The sequence below is a fragment of the Vicugna pacos genome, chromosome 1, assembly GCF_048564905.1.
Source record: "Vicugna pacos chromosome 1, VicPac4, whole genome shotgun sequence".
In the NCBI taxonomy this organism is placed as follows: domain Eukaryota; kingdom Metazoa; phylum Chordata; class Mammalia; order Artiodactyla; family Camelidae; genus Vicugna; species Vicugna pacos.
The window spans coordinates 17,739,861-17,761,291 of record NC_132987.1 but is presented as its reverse complement, the minus strand read 5'-3'; the positions used below and the strand labels follow the sequence as shown (position 1 = coordinate 17,761,291).

General features: G+C 47.4%; 1 protein-coding gene across 4 annotated transcripts; it reads left to right on the top strand.

Moving 5' to 3' along the window:
• The first annotated feature begins 1,435 nt into the window (after positions 1-1,435).
• On the top strand, positions 1,436-21,431 carry NME9 (NME/NM23 family member 9). 4 transcript variants are annotated; one of them, XM_072957259.1, is made up of 13 exons: positions 1,436-1,517; positions 2,324-2,444; positions 2,807-2,843; positions 7,515-7,572; positions 10,088-10,191; positions 11,122-11,193; positions 12,848-12,964; positions 14,076-14,151; positions 16,387-16,469; positions 16,760-16,852; positions 17,723-17,877; positions 19,189-19,325; positions 21,194-21,431. In XM_072957259.1, the coding sequence occupies exons 3-13, from the start codon at positions 2,811-2,813 to the stop codon at positions 21,286-21,288; spliced, it is 1,023 nt and encodes a 340-aa protein (XP_072813360.1). In that variant the 5' UTR covers positions 1,436-1,517; positions 2,324-2,444; positions 2,807-2,810; the 3' UTR covers positions 21,289-21,431. The 4 variants fall into 4 exon arrangements, with proteins under 4 accessions (XP_072813360.1, XP_015104844.2, XP_072813348.1 ...); XM_015249358.3 differs by lacking the exon at positions 1,436-1,517 and having other exon boundaries at positions 2,296-2,444; XM_072957247.1 differs by lacking the exons at positions 1,436-1,517; positions 12,848-12,964 and having other exon boundaries at positions 2,296-2,444.

Below are 21,431 nucleotides of genomic sequence, written 5' to 3'. Positions count from 1 at the left end.
CCCTATGGAAGGACATTCTGGTTGCTTCCAATTTTTGGTGATTATGAATAAAGCTGCTATAAACACTTACATGCAGATTTTTGTATATACATAAATTTTCAAATCAGTTAGGTAAATATATAGGAGCACAATTGCTATATCATATGCTAAGACTATGTTAGGCTTTGTAAGAAACTGCCAAACTGTCTTCTGAAGTGGCTATACCATTTTGCATGCCCCTCAGCAATGAATGAGAGTCCCTGTTGTCCTGTATTTTCACTGGCATTTAACACTGTCAGGTTTTAAAAAAATTTTAGCCATTCTAAAATGTGTGTAGAATAATCTCAATATTGTTTTAATTTGTAATTCCCCACTGACAAATGAGGTTGAGCATATTTTTTCATCTGTGTACTTTCCATCTGTATGTTTTCTTTGGTGAGGGATCTGTTCAGATCTTTTGCCCATTTTTAAATTGGGTTGTTTTCTTATTGTTGAGTTTTGTATATTTTGGATAAAAGTCCTTTATCAGATAAGTGCTTTGCAAATATTTTCTCCCTTGTCTTTCCATTCTCTTAACAGCCTTTCAAAATTTTTTCTTCCAGGGATCATTCTTTTGCTGTTGTGTCTAAAAAGTCATTGCCAAACCCAAGATCACCTAGGTTTTCTCCTATGTTTTCTTCTAGAAGTTTTATAGTTTTCCAGATTACATTTATGTCTATGATCCATTTTGAGTTAATTTTTGTGAAAGGGGCAAGGTCTGTGTCCAGATTTATTTATATTTTGCAAGTGGAAGTCCAATTATTCCAGCACCATTTTTTGAAAAGACGATTCTTTCTACACTGACTTTCCTTTGCCGGTTTGTCAAAGATTAGTTGACTACATTGTATAGGTCTATTTCTACACTTTTTATTCTGTTCCATTGATCCATGTGTTTATTCTTTCACTAAAATGCTGTCTTGCTTATTGTAGCTTTACGGTAAGTCTTGAAGTCAATAGTGTCAGTTCTCCAACTTTGTCATTCTTCTGCACTGTGTTGACTATTCTGGGTCTCTTGCCTTTTCATATAATCTCTGGAATCAGTTTGTTGATATCCACAAAATAGCTTGCTGGGATTTTGCCTGGAATTGTGTTTAATCTATAGATCACACTGGGAAGAATTAACACCTTAACAATATTGATCCTTCCTGACCTCGAACATGGAGTATCTTTCGATTTATTTAATTTATTTTCTATTTCCTTCAACAGCTATTATTAATTTCTAGTTTAATTCCATTGTGGTCTGAGGACATACTCTGTGTGATTTCTATTCTTTCAAATTTGTTAGGGCACGTTTTATGACCTGGAATGTGGAACACTGATGAATGTTCCATGTGAACTTGAGAAGAATCTGTATTCCACTATTGTTAGATGAAGTATTGTATAAGTGTCAGAGCAGGTTAATTAATGTTGTTGCTCAGTTCAACTTTATCCTTGCTCATTATCTGCCTGTTGGTGCTGCTCACTCCTAAAGATGTAGTGTTGAAGTCTTCAGTTATAAAGTATGTTTATCTATTTTCTTTTCTTTTTTTTTTTTTTGCAGTTCTATCGGTTTTTTCCTCAGGTATTTTGCTGCTCTGTTGTTAGGTGCATACATGGTAAATATTGTTATGTCTTCCTGGAGAATTGACCCTTTTATCATTATGTAATGCCTTCTCTTTATCCCTGATAATTTCCTTGTTCTGAAATCTGCTTTGCCTGAAATTAATACAGCTACTCCAGCTTTCTTTGGATTAGTGTTAGCATGGCATAGCTTTCTCCACCCTTTTACTTTACTTTTAACTGTGTCTTTTTTTAACTTTTAAATCTGTGTCTTTATATTTAAAGTGGGTTTCTTGTAGACAACATGCAGTCGGGCCTTTTTTTTTTTAACCACTGACAACTTTTTTTAATTGGTGTTGATCATTCACACTATATTTGTAACTATTTTCTATTTGCTTTATTTGACTTTCATACCTAATTTTGAAATTGCAATTTTGTATGCTTTGTCTTAAAGGGAATCTCTTCAGATCCCTCAAAACCTGGAGCCCCCTCTGCCCGGCATGTATTAAGTAACAATAGAAAAGCTGCATGCCAGCCCTGGTGGGGCAGAAGGGACACAGGGATTCGAGGACGCAACTACACAGTACATGGATGCACCGGGTCTTCGCTCGGTGGGTCCAAATGTCCCAGACAAGGACAAACAGTTCAGCCAATGAAAGCGTTCCTGCAGTCCAGTTCTGACAGCAAGGGGCGGGAAGCCTTCCTGCGTTTCCGCTGGGCCCAGAGTGGGCGTGGCTTATGTGCACTTTTGTTTATTACCTGGTAGCGCTGTGTTGCTATGACGACCGTGGCTGGGTCTCAGCGGACTCGGTTGGAAACTCTCGCTGCAAGTTGAGGACCGTGTACCTGTCTGCAGTGGCTCCGTTTCCCAGGAATAAATCGAAACAGTAGGAATTGCAGGGTTCTGTGGCCTTTTCCTGCCCGAATTCCTCGGCTGGCCCTCCCATGCTTGCTGGGCTGCATGGCTGGAGCCCCAACTCGGGCCTGTGCGCGCGCCCCTTGGCCGGCTCCGGGGAATGGAAGGGGCTCCGCAAATCCGCCAAAAACCCTGAGCCCGCGGGCTGCAAGCTCCGCTGCCCCCATGGGGTGTTCATTTTGCATCATTGCGTTTATTTGCTGTCACTCAGAATTCACTTAAAGGCGCGGGAACTTTGTCCGAAAAAGGCTCTTGGCTTGCTGATCAGCGCAACATTTTGGTGGGAGGCTGCGGCCAGAGCCCGCAGTAACAGAGCTTCTGTCTTCTTTGCAGAGCCATGGGCAGCAAGAAGAAGGAAACTGCCCTGCAGGTAAGCCTCAAAGGGGAGCTTGCTTCCAGCACTTGATTGGAGTTGGAGGTCAAGGAGGATAGTGTGGAGCAGAAAGTGCAGTTTAAAAACAATCTTTTGTTTGCCAGCAGTAGGTGATCGTGTTCTCAAACTTGAACATTGCACCCTTCCACCTTAAATGAAAAAAAAATCTTATCTCGGACCTCTAGTGATGACAAATTTTTTGTGCACTTAAACATAAACAGAGAAACTTGGGTATAAGCTGTTTATGCTTCTAGTTTATGCAACCACAAAGCCCAAACAGGAATTAAAAGAAAACTAAAAAACCAAGAAAATCTGAATCAGTATAATTCAATGTGACTTTTTTTGTTGTTGAAATATGATTACAACTGGTTGAACGAATACGGTATTGGTTCTTTTGAGTTTGGGCATGTGTCCGTAACCACGTACTCTCTGGAGACCCAGTTTTCCCATTCTGGCTCCCTTCAATCATTCACTTATTCAGGAAATGTGTTTTGATATTTTACGCACTACACTCTCATTATAGAGTGCCTTACTTCATTTGCACCTGTGACAGGTGACTCCATAAGCCAGCGTCTGCTCTTTTTTTCCTGGTCTTACTAAGTAGTGGTTGACTTGAAAGTGATGGTGAAAACATGCAGGCATAGGCCCTGGAACTGGGAGGGAGGGCTTTATCGTAAGAGCATCCGGATGATGTGTAATATGGGTACATTTTAAGCAAACTTTAAAGCAAACTTTAAAATGTCTCATAGTCAATTCAGCCCATCAGGATATGTGTTCAGGCTATAGGCACCTCTTGGGGAGTAGAGTGGCAGTCATCTTGAGGCATCTGATTTCTCCTTTTTTTGTTCTCTGTGGCACCAGCACTTTTCATGTGAATTTCACATGCCCGGGGGCTGGGGTTGGCGGGGAAGGGAAGCTTCGGGCTTTGGACTGGAAGCCCAAAGACCTGATGCAGCTCTTTCCTGACTCTTAGCCAAATCTGGGACTTCGGATAAATTACATAACCTCTCTGGGCTGTAGCTTGCTCAACTGCAGAATGAGGATGTTGGGCGAATTCTCGCTAAGAGCCTTCCAGCACTGATGTTCTAGTACGCTAGAGATATGGAAGTTTTCCTACGTCTGTATTCTGTCCATAAATCAATTGTGGGACCCTGGTCCTACCACTTGCTGCTGTGTGAACGATTTCCTCAACCTCCTTGAGCCTCCATGTCCTCTGTGTGAACAGAAGGGATAATACGTAGCCAGCAGGGTTGTTGTGATGACACGCCTTTAGACATTTCCAGGCTGGTCTGAATGCTGTCCGTGGTGGCGCTAAAATTTTTGCCCCATATGATTATCTTTTCATGTGTCTATGCCTTATATCCCCTTTGAGAGTAGCTACGATTTTCACCATTTTTTTTTCATGCATATTCCCCAGAGCTCTGAGTTCAATGTGGTACTCACAGTAAGTGCTCCCATTTGCTGACGGAGAAGGGAGAGTGGCTGTGCACTGAGGCATCTATGTAAGCATTACCTCTCTACCAGGTCAACTCCGTGAAAGAGTGCTCTAGGGTTTGCCAACTCAGGAGCCCTGTCTTCTCTCTGGCTAAGAATATTCAGGGTTTCTTCTGTGACTCAGCCAGAAATTGCAGGACATCAGGAGACAGTCTGATTAAAAGGTACCACACGCTCCCCACTCATTCCCTACCTCATGTAGGGCTTATTGAGGTCCAGATATTTCCACACCTCTCTGCTCCGGCGCTGTTCTTCACAGTGAGATTCTTCAACTGTCCAAATGGCCCTGGCCCCACTACTGGTGTGGCTCAGCCCATGACGGGGGTTGCACCACAGAGAGTTGCCACTGACTGAGAGGGTGGAGGTGAGGGCTCTTCTGAACCCTGTCACGTTCCGCAGAACTTTAGTTGTGGGCTCAGGATGATGAAGTCCAACTCTCTTGTCTCAGGTAAGGCATTGAGAACACTTCTCTGTTTCTTCTTATTTTTTTTCATAGAAACTAAAAAGCATGGAAGCATGGCTTCTTTAGAAAGATGGATCTTTCCATAGAGGATTTGCTGATGGTACATGTTTCCAGCCCCTTTAAAAGGACAAAGACCTTAGCATACCTGTATTAAGAATGAGTGGTCATTGTCATGGTCTTTTAATTTATATATTTTCAAAGCAGCTCTCCACAAAACTTATTAATTACAAAGGGAAAGAAGATAATTTCACCTTGCAGAAGCTTGACAGACCACGTGGATCAAGCTATCAAAGTGAACATCATCAGTAATAGGGCAGATCAACATTGTGTGTCACCTGACAGGATGCAATGAGAGAACAACACACTTCTACCTCTCTGACACTCCACCAATCCAACCAGTTCCAACTAATCCAGCCAGTTCCACCCAATCCAACCAATTCCAACCAATCCAACCAGTTCCAACCAATCCAACCATTCTAACTAATCCCAATGAGTTCCAAGCAATCCAACTAATTGCTGAGAAAAATTAAGGAAGATTTAATCATAAATGTTAAGAAACTTTATGCTCATGGACTGAAAGATTCATTCTTATTAAGATTTCAGTTTTTTCCCCAAATTGGTTAACAGAGTCAATGCATCCCAATTAAAATCATTGCAGAAATTGACAAGCTGGTTCTAAAATGTATATGGAAATGAAAAGGACCTAGAATAGCCAAAACAATCTTGAAAAAGAAGAACAGATATGGAAGCCTCACCCTGGCTGATTCTAAGACTTATTATAAAACTACAGTAATCAAAATAGTACGGTGCCAGCAAAAAACAGGTAAGTGGGTAAATGAAACAGAATAGAGTCCAAAATAAACCCATACTTATGCAACTAACTGGTTTTCAACAAAAGTGCCAAAGCAATTTAATAATGAAATAAATTTTTTCAACAAATTTTGCAGAAACAGCTATGCCTCTACATGGGAAAAGAGTTAACCATAATCCTTTCCTCACAATATAGACAAAAATTAATTTCAAATGGCTTAATGTGACAGCTTAAGTTATAAAGCTTCTAGAAGAAAATAGGAGAGCATTTTTGTGACTTTGAGGAAAGGTTTCCTAAGAAGACAAAGTAGCCTTAACCACAAAGCTAAAATTTGCTAAATTAGACTTCATCAATATTAAACACTTCTGCTCAACAAAAGACACTGTTAAGGAAATGAATAGGCAAACCACAGACTCAGAGAGAAAATATTTACAATACATGTATCTGGCAAAGAACGTGTGCCCCAAATATATATAGTATATAAATATATATAATATAAATATTATAATTATATATATAATAAAAAGGCCAACAATCCAATATAAGAAAATGGACAGATCAATGGACGCTTCTCAAGGAATGTATACAAATGGTTGATAAGCACATTAAATAGTGTTCAACACCATTAGTCATCAGGAAAATGAAATTAAAGCCACAATGAGATACCACTATATCACCATTAGTGTGGCTAAAATTTAAAAGACTGAAAACACCAAATTTTAGTGAGAATGTGGAGCAACCAGAACTCCTACACTTTACTGGTAGAAGTTTAAATTGTTTCAAACACTTTAGGAAAAGCAGTGGCAGTCTCCTATTAAATTGAACATACATTTACCCCATGTCCCAGCAATTTAACTCCTAGGTATTTACTTACCGAAAAAAAAACAAAACCATGAACAAAAAAAGATTTATAAGAATATTCATGTCTCTATTCATAACAACCCCAAACTATCAAGCCAATTATGATACTATCACACAATGGAACATGCTCAGGAATAAAAATTAACAAACCACTGACAGACAGCTACACAGATGGATCTCCCAAATATGCTGAGCGAAAGAGGCCAGCACAAAATAAGACACACTGTATTATTTCATTTATATGAAGTTTTAGAACAGGCAAAATGAATCTATCACGACAGAAAACAGATGAGTGTTTACCTGGGGTGGGGAGTGGGGAGTGACTGGGAGGAGGCAGGAGGGGACTTGCTGGGCTGATAGAATGTTCTGTATTGTGATGGGGGTGTGGTTATCTGGGTGAAAGCATTTGTCAAAACTCATTGATTTGTAATAGTTTAATTCTGTGTATCTCACTGTATAGAATTTATAGCTCGTACAATGTATAAAAAGACAAAAAAGAAGAAATGAATGTGAACCTCTCTGTACATAAATACAGATAAATGTCAAAATTAAATGTTGAGTGAGGCGAGGGTATAGCCCAGAAGTGGAGTGCATCCTCAGCATGCACGAGGTCTTGGGTTCAATCCTCAGTAGCTCCATTTAAAAAATAAACTTAATTACCTCCCCCACCTAAAAAAAAAAAAAAAACCAAACGGTAAATGTTGAGTGAAAGCGCAAGTTGCAAAACGTATGGTGCTATGTATGCACCTTTATGCACATAGACCAATTTTATATATTGTTTTTTTGAACAAGTACCATGTAAAAATTATTTTTTTAAAAAATGAGATTTTTCTTAGGATTGTGGTTACTCTTGGGGATGGAGGCAGGAAGAGAGAGAAGGAGAAAAGATTAAGGAAAGAGGACAGTGTGAGCTGTATTTGTAACTATTTCATTGACAGAGAGAAAGAAGATAGATGGATAGATAATCTGGAGCAAAAACATAAAATTGTCTCCCACCGGTGCCCTCAGTAATACATTCTTTGTTCCTCTTTGATGTTAGGTCAACATCAGCACCCAGGAACTTTGGGATGAAATGCTCAGTTCCAAAGGACTAACTGGTAATTTAAGATAATTTTTAGACTCATCTTTTTCAAAACTGCTAAATGACATATTGAACCATGAAGAGAAAGCTGCAAAGAGCATCATTTTCCTATAATCTTGAGTTTCATACATAAAGAACCAGGTAATTTCTTTGCATATATCTATGTTTTTGGCTTGAATATCCGACAGTTCAGTTCAGGAAACTAGTCAGTACTGTCAGATAACAGGGTTCCCTTGTTTTGGATCTGACTGTCATACTCAGGGGTTGTCTGGTGTTAAGGAAAAGACACCTCTTGTAATTACCTGAAGCATAAAAGGGGAATGTATTGAAAAGGATATGGGGTCTCTTGGAACTCACGGGCTGGAAGGAGAGCCAGGTAACCCAAGGGAGTGGAACCAGGAACTACAGTCATCAGGAAATGGCAAGCCACTGTCACCAGGTCTCCTGGTCCCTATCCTCCTTGTATCAATTATTTGTTGCTGAGCATCAGTTTACCCCAAAATTTAGTGGTTTATAACACCAAGGATGTATCCCCTGGTTTCTGTGGATCCAGAATCCAGGTGTTGCTCAGCTGGGTGCCTTTGGCTCTGGGTCCCTTACCAGGCTGAAGCTAAGGAGTCAGACAGGGAATGTCAAGGCTCAAATTAGAGTTGAATTTACTTCCAAGCTCCCTCATGTGGCTTTGGCAGATCTTAGAAGGTCACTTCCAAGTTCTTTCCTGTGGCTACTGACAGGACCTAGGTCCTTGCTGGCTGTTGACCAGAGACATCAATTTCCTACCATCAATTTCTCCCTAAGGCTACTCAAAACATGGTAACTTTCTTCTTCCAGAGCAGGTTTCAGGGAGGGAGGGAGAGACAGAGAGAGAGAGGGAAAGAGAAAAGTCATAGATTTTTTGTAACCTAATCTCAAAAGCGCCATCCCACTGCTTTTGCCCTGTTCTGTTTGTTAGAAGCATTAGGTCCAGTCTGCATTCACCTGCTTGACTGAACTAATCAACACTCCTGACTGCATGCATCTTCCCTGGAATAGTAGAAACAGCCCAGGCGATGGCACGAGATAAACCTCAGTCCAAAACTTGGTTCTACTGCTTGAGAATTTAATTTTACCTCGGGTTGGTTATTTCCTTCCTCATTTCTATGGTAGGATAATGATACCTATCTCTCTGGATTTTTTGAAAGAAAAGCAAAGGATAGATGCCCTCTTGTAGCTCAGTAAACATTAGCTCCCTCTCTTTTCTAGAACTTACTGTGAATCCTCATTGCCTAGTAAATCAGGATGGAACTCCTCAAATCCACATTCCACACTCCTCAGTGGTCTCTGCCTCCACAAAGCCCAGCGCCCAGCTGGCCTGGCTCAGCACGCAGCCCAGTGGCCCCTGAACCCCCTCCATGCCTCCCCCAACAGCCTCCCTCTCTGGGTCCAAGCCTGGCACGTTCCACGGTGCCCAGTGCAAGTTTCCTCATCACTGGGGAGCTTCCTCCCCTGACTCCAGCAGCGCAGTGTGAACACAGTGCTGCCGAAGTTGATGCTGCTTTTAATATCGATAATTTACGTCATGTTTTATTCATCGTTCTCCTATGATGGGAAAAACTTTAAATGGGAATCTTCAAAAAGTAAAATCACAAATTGCATGCTATTAAGATTGGCAGGGCTGATAGTTAATAAGCAGTGTCTGCAGTCTCTCCCCGTGACCATGTGCTCCAGCAGCTGAACAGAAGCGCCCAGCTGTGTGGGCCAGGCATGAGCTCTGTGAGTGCTGAGGTCTTTAGGAAGACATCCTTCCTCTAAAATGTGACCATGGGTATGTGACAATCTAGCACTTGCTGCGTCTGACCGGGCAGGGTAGGTCCTGCCTGTGTCCTGTGCATATGTGTTGGCTTTGCTTAGCTTCTTACAGGCCCGGGGTCTAGAGCAATCAGACAAAAGAGTCCCTCACACCTGGCCCCACCCTATTCCAGAGACTGGGGCCAAAGCAGAAAAAGGCACCCCAGTTTCCACCTAGGTCTCTATCAGGTTCACTTTCCAGGAGAACAATGTTGATTTGATAAAGCAAGGAAAGCTCTCCTTTACCCAAAGTAAGTGACTTTTAACTCATCGGGGGAAAGATGAATGCTGTTTATGATCAAAGTAGCTAAGAGTTGATCGTATGCTGACAGGTCACCTCCTCTTCCTTTTAGAAGAGATAGTTTCAGTCCAATTCAAATATTTACTGAGGGGCTCTCTGTGCTAGGCCTGACCCTGAATGTAGCTGAAAATTCCTTAAGGTAAAGAATCCACATTAAGGAAGTGATTTTCCATCGTACTTACCTGGTTGTGTTTAGGATTCGCAACACCGAGATCAGAAGACTGAGAGAAAGCTGTGTTTCTGTGCTCGCTCATTCTCTGCTGGGACAATAAATCCCTTCAACCATTAAATGTCCCTGCAAACAGATGTGCACCGGAGGGGTTAGGACGTGCAGGTGTCAGTTTTGCCTGATGTGCTGGGTGCCGGTGCCCACTGAACGCCCCTGCCTCTGGGTTCCACGCAGTTGTCGACGTCTATCAAGGCTGGTGTGGCCCCTGCAAACCCGTGGTGAGCCTCTTCCAGAAGATGAGGATGGAAGCGGGCCTGGACCTCCTGCATTTTGCATTAGTAAGATCCTCTCTCTGCAGAATGTCGCACAACATTGTGAAAACATGGAAAATTTGAAAAACAGGAGCAGGAAGTTTGAGGGGCCCTTTTCAGATTAGTGAAAAGGCATCTGTTGTGGATTTTTGGCTGATATCAGTGTCTCCAGAGAGGAGGACTCCCCCAATCCCGCCTGGCCGGCAGTCACGTGGGTGGAGCTGCCTCCTGATACTGTGGCTGGGGTGGGGTGGGGGGTGCCGCCACTCTCAGGCGAGTGCTCCTTCCTGGCTCGTGCACACTGGAAGCCCTGAAGTTTCACTGTCAGAGCACAGGGTTTATGGTTTCCATCCTCTGCTCCCTCAAGGGGAACTTCTAGCAAACATTAACTTGGGTCAATCAATGCATGGAAATGGGAATGGATTCCAGAGAAACGTGTATGAGACCCTGGATGTGCTGCACGGGTCTGAGGTGCAGACGGGAGATGCAGGAGTGTCCCTCATGCTGACTCTCCAGGAGCTGGGCTTCCAGGGCTGGCACTCCCTGGAGACGTGGTTTTGAGGCTTTCTTGGAGTGTGTGGAGGGGGTGCCTGGATGGGGAACCTCGTCCATGGGCGGAGGGGCTTTGTCAGACTTGCAGGCAGAGCTGCAGGGCCTCACCTCTGCTGCTGCCACTCAGGGCAGATGTGGGATGTTAACGGGGTGTGGGGGGACTCCTTCTATCTGGAGCAGGCAAAGCTGTTATTTCTTCCTGAGTTTGTTCTTCAAAAGAGTACACTGGCAACCAGTTTTACCAATATGTTGACAGGACAGTTGTTAAGATTCTGCTGAAAAGACATTAGAAGGAGCAGCATGAGTGAGCCAGGGCTCCACCTGGGGAGTGTCGTCACTGTATGTGTGTCATCCCTGCATGGTTGTTCCACCCTCCTGCCCCCGCCGACAGCTCACTTTCTTTAGGCAGAAGCGGACTGTCTCGATGTCCTCGAAAAATACCGCGGGAGGTGTGAGCCGACCTTTCTGTTTTATGCAGTAAGTACATTTCAGATCCCTGGTAGCAGATCATGAGAGCTGGGGTAGATGCGTCTTTCTGGCATTAATTCTCACTGGCAGTCACCAAGAGGCCTCACTCATCCAAGACAGTACTGCATCTTCTCCTGGACTATGATTATGGGTGTGGACAGACGTCCTTAATAGCGGCAGTGTAGGTGGGACTGGGACTGGCAGGGGCCCTGCCCGTGGGCCGGCTGGGGTGGACGCCCAGCCCCTGGCGGTCACTCTGGGCTTGGCCTTCCCGAGTACAGGATACAGGAAGGAGGAGGAGTCACTCAGATGTGTGGGCTCCTCCTGGCTCATGAACACTCCTGACTGAGGTCTGACTCTCAGAGCGCAGAGTGTGGAGATTCCCACCCTCGGCTCCATACAGGGGACCTTTCAGCAGTTGTGAATACTCCCTCGTGGGGCGGACGAGCTCTGCATTTACCTTCGCTCATTGTAAACTGTGAAGATACGCTGACAGAGTCAGAAATGAGAGGGACGACTGCTGACAGCCCAGTGGTTCAATGTTTGGAAGATCATCTGGATGCCTTTGCGTGTGACATCCACACTGGGCTCCAGGCCCCCGAGGGTCCCCTGTCTCACACCTGGCTTCCTGGGCTTAGTCACTTGCCAGTCCCTGAAGACAGCTGACTGCGGTTCTCCTCCTGACCCGGTCAAGCCTCTCATCGCACAGTCAGGGAAACTGGGGTCTGCCCACTGGCCAGGGTAGTTTAGTTTTGAAACCTTTGGTCCCTCAGCTCTCAGATACTGCAAGTATCACAAATGAAGGTGTATGTATAATATAATTTGAGTTTTGACATTCAGGAGGGAGACTGAAGTTCCATGATGAAAACTGGTGGGTGTGGCGGGAGGCGGGAAGTGTTGAGATGAACGTGTTCCCAGCTGAACCGGCATCAGAGCTCAGTTGCAGAAACTGGATCATGACAATAGCGGTTTGCTTCCTTGTGCCCGTGGTGGGTGGGATTGAAGCATAAAAACATAATCGGCCATGTGGGAACACGTGGCAGTGCCTCAGTCACATAGTGGTGGTCCTCTCGGGGTGGGACGGGACTTCCGTGAGTGACAGGCATCCAGACTTCTGAAAAAGTGAAAGCGGGAAACTCAGGTTCACCGGGAACACCACCTCCACTGGGAAGTCTTCCCTGATCGCCCCAGATGGAGTTGGGAATTGATTCTTGCCCCAAATTCCAAGTACTCCTATGAAAGCAATGAGCTTATTCTACTGTAATTGTATCTCTGACCTGGCCACCTCTCTCCCCACTAGAACCCCCATTCACTGAAGGTGAGGACTCTGTCTTTCATGTTTAGTGTTTATCTCTCTGCCTGTCCTGGTGTTTGGCATAGTAAGTGCTCAACTGATATTCGTTGAGCAAAGGAGCCATGGAGAGGCCGCCCTTAGTCACTCACAACCCAGTGGACCCTGGTCCTCCTGCAGCTAACTCCCTGCTACCCTTCTAATGTTGAAGGGAGGGGAGTGGGGTAGCAGGCAGAGAAGTGGATGAGGCTGTGGGCCTGGGGTCCAAGGAGGACTCTGACCTTGGGGATGGTCCTAAGCAAACCTCTGGGACACTCTTGGACAGAGGTTGATACGGTGTGGTCTGTGCCGACCATCTGGGCTGTGTTCCAGGGAGGAGACCTGGTGGCGGTGGTTAGAGGAGCAGATGCCCCTCTGCTGCAGAAAACCATCCTCGACCAGCTGGAGGCAGAGAAGAGGGTGCTGGCCGGAGGCGGAGAGCGGAGGGTGGTAAGGAGAGCAGTCCTAGGGGCGGCCAGCTCACAAATGTTTCCTAGGCCAGGCCAGCAGGTCCCTCCCTTGCCCCGCCAATTTCCTCACTGTCCACAGAAAGCTGCATTAAATGCTCACCCTGGCGGCGAGCCCCCTGAAGGCTGGCACTGCCCACTATGAAGCCCCCTTTTAAGAAGTCATCCCCTTCATCCAGGACACTCTAAGGTCTTTTATCCATTTCCCTTTCTTCCCCACTTTCTCTCTCAACAAGGGTTTCTGGAACCCTGACAACGAATTCAGAAATGAAAATAGTGATGAATCCAGTAGCGGGGAGGAGGAGTCACCTCCTCCTCGGGACCCGCCCTCCCCTCACATTCCCGAGTTTGCCTTGTGATCCCAGGTTTCTTTAATTAGAAATTAAGCTCCGTCATTACCACGAGAAGTAGGATCAGCACTGCTTGTGACTTGGATAAATTACTTCCATGACAACATGGACTGCAAGTTTTTCACAAATAAATTAGCAGCCTTTGAAAACTGACACACCTTAGGTAGAAAGAAGTATTTCCTGGTGCTCTGAGCACCTGCCAAACAAACCTTAACCTGTTCTATGTCCATTTCAATTCCAATTCATATTCAGTTCCAGGTAGCAAAACTTTGTTTTTATACAATGAGTTAGAATCAAATTATATTTTTCCCCAAGAAAATTGGCAATTTTTCCCCAGGAAAGAAAATCACAACCCTTATGCCTCCTCCATGAATAAATGACCTCTCTCTTTCCTACCTCCTTGCACTGCACAGGCAATTGCTGAATAATTGCTTGCATTTCAATTCTTCCTTTGTCTTCTTGTTAATTCTCTATTTTGTCTTTTTCCCTGGTTTCTATGTGATGCTTGTGAAAATAGGCAGAATCTAAACCTTAAGATCAGCATGGATTCCCTTGCCTTCAAACACTCTCATCCCCCACCATAACCTAACAACTAAAAAGGATCTTGTCAAGTTTCCAAGTCTTGACCCTCTTCTTTTGCTCTGCATTGGGGACCCTTACTTCTTGGGCTTCTGTCGGTTTTTGAAGGGCTTTGTGGAATTTTAATTAGCTGACACCTTTCTGTTCATGACCAATTTGTACTAGATTAAAGACGAGGCTCTTTCTAATGAAGATGAATGCTTTTCCCATGAAAAGGACGATGGTGAAGATGAGGACGTGGGTGAGTACAGAACCAACAAGCAAGGCAAAAAGGCAACGTGGACTCAGATTTGATGTGTTTTTTAAAAAATATACGAGTCATCAGTTTATTGAGCAGCCTGAACTCTGGGAAGATGACCCAAATGGTCTCCAGCCACCTGACTTCAAACATACGGTGCCAGGTCTCCCTCCTGCCCTGTAATAGCCTCTCAGGCACCTTTCACCGCTTTCTGACCAAGTTCAAATATGACATGTGACTTTCATGGCAATCGCTGGGCATCAGGAAAGACTCCCTTAATAAAATAGAGAGGAGCAACATTAATAAGGGGGAGTGATGATGCTGGTGCTTCCTTAGTCCTTATTTGATGGAAAGAGTTTCTTCCACCTTTTTCTGTACTGAACACTTTCCCTCCCCACAGCCCTGCACCTTCGTCCCTGTATCCCCCAAGTATCAACCCATGGATTTCACACTCCTGGGCACCGCAGTTCTTCCTGAACCTTTAGTATGAGAAGAACACCTTGCCCTGAGAGTGTGAAGAGAAGCCAGAAGTTACAGAGGCTGTTCTGGCAGGGGGGCTCCACCTGGTCACTGAGACACTGGGAAGCCAGGATTCCGTTTGGGAACCCAGCTGGAGAGAGAAGGAAGTTCTGCCTCCTACCCAAAACAGAAAGGCCACTTATTCTCATGTGGTTGATGAGGGCTGGCAGAGCTGGATTGTAACAAGGGAAGAGGCGATGTTTAGGAGAGCAAGAAAAGTGTGAAAAGGAAATCAGCGATTTGGCTTCGTTTAATGCCTCCTTTGGAGATTCTCTCTTCTTTCTTCCCTCCCCTGCCCCTGTTACTTCCTCCCAAATCAAGACTCAACTCCTAGAAACCTGTGCAAAAGCCTGCCCCTCCCCTTAGCCTTCCTCACCCCAGGGCCCTGGTCCTGAACCGAGTCCACATTCCTGGGGCCACTCTCACCCAGCCCCGGCCCACCCGCTGCGGTCCGGCCTCTGGGCCCCCTCCTCCCCCCACTGCTTCTCACCGGGGGCTCCAGTGCCCAGATGGTGCCAACTCTGCCGGGCGGTTTCCAGTCATAGCCCACGGCATCCTTCTGCAGGCTTGGCTGCCCTCCGCAGAGTCTTCCTACTCAAAGCCCCCTCCTCGTTTGGTGTGGAGACGTCGCGACCTTTCTCGTTGTCCTCGTTTTCTCTGGCCTCCCCGCAGCCCCCTCTTCCTTGGCTTTTCTTTCCTTTTGCTCCCTTTTCAGGCTGCGGCTCCGCTTGGCCTCTTGCTCTCCACCTCCAGGTGCTCTGGTCAGTCAGTCAATTTATAAGGGAACTCATTGTAAGAGCTCCTTAAAGTCCAAGTGGTCACAGGATGTTAGACATGGTGCTCACACACACACACACACAAAATGAATAGACTGGTGGCTTAAAATGATTCATACCTTTGCAGTCCACATTCTTATATTTCCACAGGAGGATGCAGAGACTGGCAGGTTTTGTGTAAAAGTTGAGAAAATAGGCCACAGGGGATGCAAAGTCTGTGGAGCGTGCAGGCAGCTCACCAAGGCCGGGCCGGGACAAACCGGCGGCGCAGAGGCGCCCACTGGGCATGCGCGGTGGCCTGCGTTCACGTGGCCCCTCCGCCCCACCGCCGCTGGTCGGACGCGGGGTCGCTGAGCAGTGGGCTGGCCTGTGAGCTGTGTCTGGTGCCTGGGCGCCAAACAGCTAGCTGGCCAATTCTCTGGAGAATTTGAACAGCGCGAAGACTGAGGGTGCAGTTTAGTTGTGTGTGCTGCCTGGAGACATTGTTGGAAAGTACAAAAGACGCCCTGGCAAAGGAGGCAGTGGAGTGAGAGGAGAACACAGTATAGACAGTACTTAGAGACCAAGAATCACTAGAAGGTGACAGGAAGGGTCAAGAGTGGCCCGGCCTGCGTTGCCTCTGCTCCAGCTCTTCCTGGCTCCAGGCTGACTCGGTTGTTTCTGGGGTTTTGTTCCTGAGTCATCTTTGATCTCCTCCTGCATCTCTCTCCCTCCCCATGCCCTCCACACACCCGGTCCGTGTCTCTTGCATGTCTCTGTCCCTTGCAGCCAGGTTGAGGTTGGGGTCTGGAGCCAGACCCCTGCATCCACTAAAGTCCAGGTCTGCAGGAGCACAGCCAGGAGGCCGGGGGCTGTGTGCAGGGTGGCCAGGTCCCTGCGGAGGGCCTCCTGCGAGCCTCCTGTGAGCCCAGCATCTGACAGCACCATCCCTGGCTTGTTCTAGTTGCATCAGAGAAGGCCTGCACCTTGGCCATCATTAAACCAGACGCGGTGGTGCATGGGAAGATGGATGAGATTATCATGAAGGTAAGAGAGAGGGCACTTACCTTATGGACTACCATCATGTCTTCCCTGGTGGAAACACAGAGGGGGTGCCTCATGTAGCTGGGTTGAGGGGAAGAGAAGGCTTTTAAGGAGTTGTAATTAAAATTCCATTTGATTAAAAGTTTTAAATCTCATTGGGACAGATGTGACGAGGATGAGGGTCTCCACTGCTTTTCATGCTGCCTTTTCCAACATCTTTTACTTTCAACACATCGAAATGTGGATTTGGGCTGGCTTTACCCTTTCAGAATGTGTATTTATATATTCTGCAGATCCAGGAAGCCGGGTTCGACATTTTAACAAACGAAGAGAGAACCATGACGGAAGACGAAATGCGACTTTTCTACCAGCGCCGAGCTGGTGAGGTCAGCTCCTTTGCTTCCAACACGCTCTCACTTCTTTCTCTGTCTCCAACATTATGTTTACGGATTGATACTGGTCTGGGAGAAAATGGAGTATCATGAAGTTCAAGAGTCTGAACAGCAGGTGGGCCGGGAACCTGCTCTCAGAATGATGACTCTAGGCTGTATCAGCTCAACGCTGTTTGGCAGCAAGGATGAGATTCTGACTCTAACATAAGCAATGAAATAAGGAATTTATTGAAAGGAGACTCCGTGCCTCCCAGAACTGAAGAGAGTTGAAGGAGTTGCACGAGGAAGGTGTGGGGAGAAAACCGAGGTGGGGGTAGGGATCCCAGGGAGTCACTGCGGCTGCGGCCGCTGGGTGACGCAGATTCAGCCACGTTCCATCTCCCTCTGGGGAGGGAGGGTCTAGTTGACCTGGCTTGGGCCCCACCTCTCAGATGAGGGGGTATATGTGGGGACGGGTGGATAGGCCTTGTGGCTGTCAGCCCGACAAGGACCGAGTGAAATGGGGAAGGGCTGCTCCCTGAAGGAAGCCCGAGTTCTCCTTGAAGAAGGACAGGCTTCAAGGCACTGCCCCAAATAAGCCTCTACTGCATCCCACACCCACATGACTCCCATGTATTTGGTCTTCTCAATGCCCCCACCTAACTTAGTAATCTCATGTTCAACCCCAAATGAGTGAACTCAAAGATTCATCTTTCTGCCTTTAACTTGTATCTAGGTTCTCTGGGTGTAGTTGGGCATCACTGCCCCGGCTCCCTGGAGCCCTCCACAGGCCTGCCGGCTGGTGACCATCCCCCATCCTGTGGGTGGGATGGGCCCGCTGACCCTCTGCAGGCCTGGGTCACTGTTTCCCCCTCCCTGTGCTAGGAGGCATTTGAGAAGTTGCTCCATTACATGTGCAGTGGACCGAGCCGCCTCCTGATCCTCACCAGGACTGAGGGTACCGAGGACGTGGTCACCGCCTGGCGAACCCTCATGGGGCCCTGTGACCCCGATGTGGCCAGGAGGGAGCAGCCTGACAGGTGATGTCACCAGCTGTGGTCCTTTCATCTATCTCAAAACCTGCATCCAAGGAAGCTGAGAGCCCTGCTCCAGGTTCAGCCCAGAGTCGTGGGTAACACAGGAGGCTCTTTGACAGCCATGGAGCTCCTTCTTTGTTATATGTGGGAGGAGTCCCTGACCTCTCTGTTAGGGATTTGAGGAGACCCTGACATCCTCCCCCTCTGATCCAGCCCCCAGCCCTTCACTGAGGCCTCCTTGTGGCCTCTCCCCCTCTTCTGAAGGCTGCGGCTGGATCCAGTCCTCACTGTTCTTCTCTCTGCAGCCAGAGGATCCCGTAGCATGGTCCCAGAGCCCCCTGCCACACTCATCCAGGAAGTGCAGATTCCCAGACTCCACACAGGCCTGCCAAGTCAGAGACTCTGGGTGGGGCCTAAGAATCTACATTGTAGACTGAACCCCCACCCCCATTTTCTACTCCCTGCCCAAGGTGTCCTGAGTCCCTGAGAGCCTTGAGCACCCTGTTCTGTGTACTGCACCAGGCTGCCTCGGTCTACTCCCTGGCCCTGTGTGAATATTTAGCCTGACACCACCAATGCCAAATCCACTGTGTCTTGCCCTTGAAGCTGAGAGAGGCCCAGCCAATGGGAAAGAAATTAGCAAGAGACTAAGTAACTGCGGTTGTACCTTGTAGTTGTAGGGGGCCAGGAACACACACATACGAGGCAGCCTGGGCCAGTGAAAGATGGCCCAGGGTTCAGGTCTGAGGTTTTCTGAGCCTCACTAACTGTGACCTTGGGTCATCCATGCTTTAATCCCTTCGTGCCTCAATTTCCTCATCTGAAATATGGGAACTATAACAGGACCTGCCTCATGTTAAGTAAGTATGTATATTTGAAGTACTTAGAATATTGACATGCAGGAAGTCCTAGCAATATTAATGTTATCTTAGGAGGTCTCAGGTGGGGGGATTAACTATGCCAACTTGTAGCGAGCCCTCGGCAGGATGCTAGCCAGCAACACAGTGGCAGCTCCTGGGCTTACACCATGACTCAGGCATATTTAAACTGGGGATCATGACAGAGTCTCCCTGTGGCACAAATGAAGGGAGATCAGGTACAGGAGGCACTGGCAGGGTGCCCAGAACACTGCCGTGGTGGAATAGATGCCAGCTCCTCTCGCCTTCGCTGCCGTTCTCGGCATTTCCAACAGAGAGAAAGCCATGTCACTGAAGTGTCAGCTGCTGATTGGGAGCTGGTGGCCGTGTTGCCCCAGAGCAGAAAATTTTTCTTCCAGTGAAACAATTGTTTCTTGTTCATTTTGTCTGTTCCCAGTCTCCGGGCTCAGTATGGCACAGAAATGCCCTTTAATGCGGTCCATGGAAGCAAGGACTTGGAAGATGCCCGCTGGGAACTGGCGCTGCTCTTCCCCAGGTTTAAGTTTTCACACAAGGTTCTGGAAGCCCCTCTGGGTGAGTCATTAAGGCAGAGCTGCTCTTTATTAAATCTGCAGGGAGCACATGGGGAGACTGATAACAACTATGTGGTAACCAAGTGCTCCCTCTAATAAGGGCCTGCTGGGAAAACAGGGGCCACTACGTAACAGCAGCAGCAGTCCTACTCTGTTGCGTTTTCAGAGTAACGGTATTGCTTTCTACCTTGTTACACTTTTTGCTGCATTTTACTTTGGAGCCATACTCTCATTGCAAAGTTACTTTGCATTCTCCTATGGAAACCACAGGGAAAATTTAACTCATTTTCTGGAAGCCAACTTCAAAGGCAGAGGCCAGATGTCACCCCCTACTTCCACCAAGCCCTTGGTGGGGTCACTGAGAAGCAGAGGGTGACACACAGGGCCCTATGCCCTGGGATGCTGTGACTCTCATATCCCTCAGCCCACACATTTTGGGAAAAGCGTGCTGGGTCGTCCCCACCTTCACATCTGGGTGAGAAGCCCCGGGGGCTCAGAGGGCACGTGACTTACCTCCCTCCACAAGTGGAAGCAGTCACCAGGCCTGGGCTGTTCCTGCCACCAAGTGGCACTGGCATATCTTGGGCGGGAGCCCGAGGTGAGGTGGAATGGGCCAGGGGCTGAATGTCCTGGGAAGAGCAAAGGACGTGAGGGTGGCTGTCTCAGGAGAAGGCTGCCTGCGGCTCTGAAATGGCAATAACCTCTGCGTGCTTGAATGCTCGGGTTTTAACCAATATAGTTTCCTAAACGTTTGATGTGTTCCTCGCAGTCTGAAGATCTGAATCCAGCCAAGCAAGAACAGGTGGTCTGAGGGGTGGGGGTAGGCAGGATGGGAGCTGAGCCCTGCTGGCCCTTGTCTCATCCACTTGCTGCTCATGGCCAGCTGAGGGGCGAGCAGGAGGGGGATGGGGTTTAGGGAGTTGAGAAATCCTGGGAAGTGTGGCTCCATGTGGATCAGAGACCCAAGCCTGCACATCCAAGTGCAAGTGGTTCTCCAAAGCCATCCTCTGCAGAGAAGAACTCTTACCTGGTGGCACTTTGAGGGCCAGCTTTCCTCTGGGGAACTGCCCTCAGAGAGAGCCCGCGATGCATTTCCTTACACGTCCAGAGTCACAGGACATCTTCACCCTTTAGCGGGGGTGATTGGAAACAAGGAGGTCTGACTCGACAACGCTCTTGAGGAGAGTTGGGAGATCAAGAGCCTGACTTTCTGGCCTCAGGTGATAATGAGCAAAGGGAACAATTCCAGAAGATTCTGAGCCCAGACCACATTCAGGAATAGGCGCACAGCTTCCCGTGGGCATGGCCTTGAAGCAGCCTCGCCGAGGTGCTGGTGTTCTGGCCACGTGTCTGATGTGTGTGTGTTGTGCCTTCAGTTGGCAGGAGCAGCACGTGCTTTCACGGTGCCCAGCACTTTTTCTGGGCACTGGAGACTGACAATCCTGGGTTTGAATCCTGGCTCCAGTATTTATTAGCTGAATAGCCTTAGGAAAGTTGCGTTCCTTTTGGGACCTCAGTTTCCTCATCTGTGAAATGGAGATGATGATAGACCCACCCATCCCATAATAAGCACCTTCCTCAGTGAGCTCTCCTGAGGGTGAGAGGAGACAAAGCATGTGAAGTTCTCAGCCTGGGGCCTGACATGTGTGAAGTGCTCAACCAGTGTTATGTCCTCTCTTAATTCTTTCCTAGTCCCTAGCACACGTATTAGGACCCTTCATTGCCGCTCCATCCACCGTGACCCCTTGCCTCAAGGTCCGCGATGTAGCTAGCTCGCCCTTTCCGCTGTCCCTCTGTGGACAGTGCGAGGGACGGAGGAGAGGGACAGGGCTCTGGTTGAGGTCCTACAGAACTCTTGTCGTCCCACAGGCCGCAAGGCTGCAGGAGCCGAGGGCCCCAGCAAGGTGCTGTGCTTCCCTGAGGACGTGGACGAGGCGGCTGAGCTGTCGTGCCAAAGCCCATGACCTGGGCAAGGCCACGAGGCGACGCGTCGGTGCACCTGTATCTGCTGCACATAAGGAAACCTCCAGGGTTGGAACTTCCTCTTTTGAGCATCAATACTTTTTGGGTTTTGCTCTCTTTTGTGAATAAAAAAAAATGGAATCTA

Excerpts from the sequence above, each read along its gene's own strand:
- NME9 (XM_015249358.3), top strand. The coding sequence starts at position 2,296 with ATGTGCACTTTTGTTTATTACCTGGTAGCGCTGTGTTGCTATGACGAC. Across the intron at positions 16,853-17,722 it reads ACCAGCGCCGAGCTGGTGAG|GAGGCATTTGAGAAGTTGCT; the intron begins GTCAGCTCCTTT and ends TCCCTGTGCTAG. Across the intron at positions 19,326-21,193 it reads GGTTCTGGAAGCCCCTCTGG|GCCGCAAGGCTGCAGGAGCC; the intron begins GTGAGTCATTAA and ends GTCGTCCCACAG.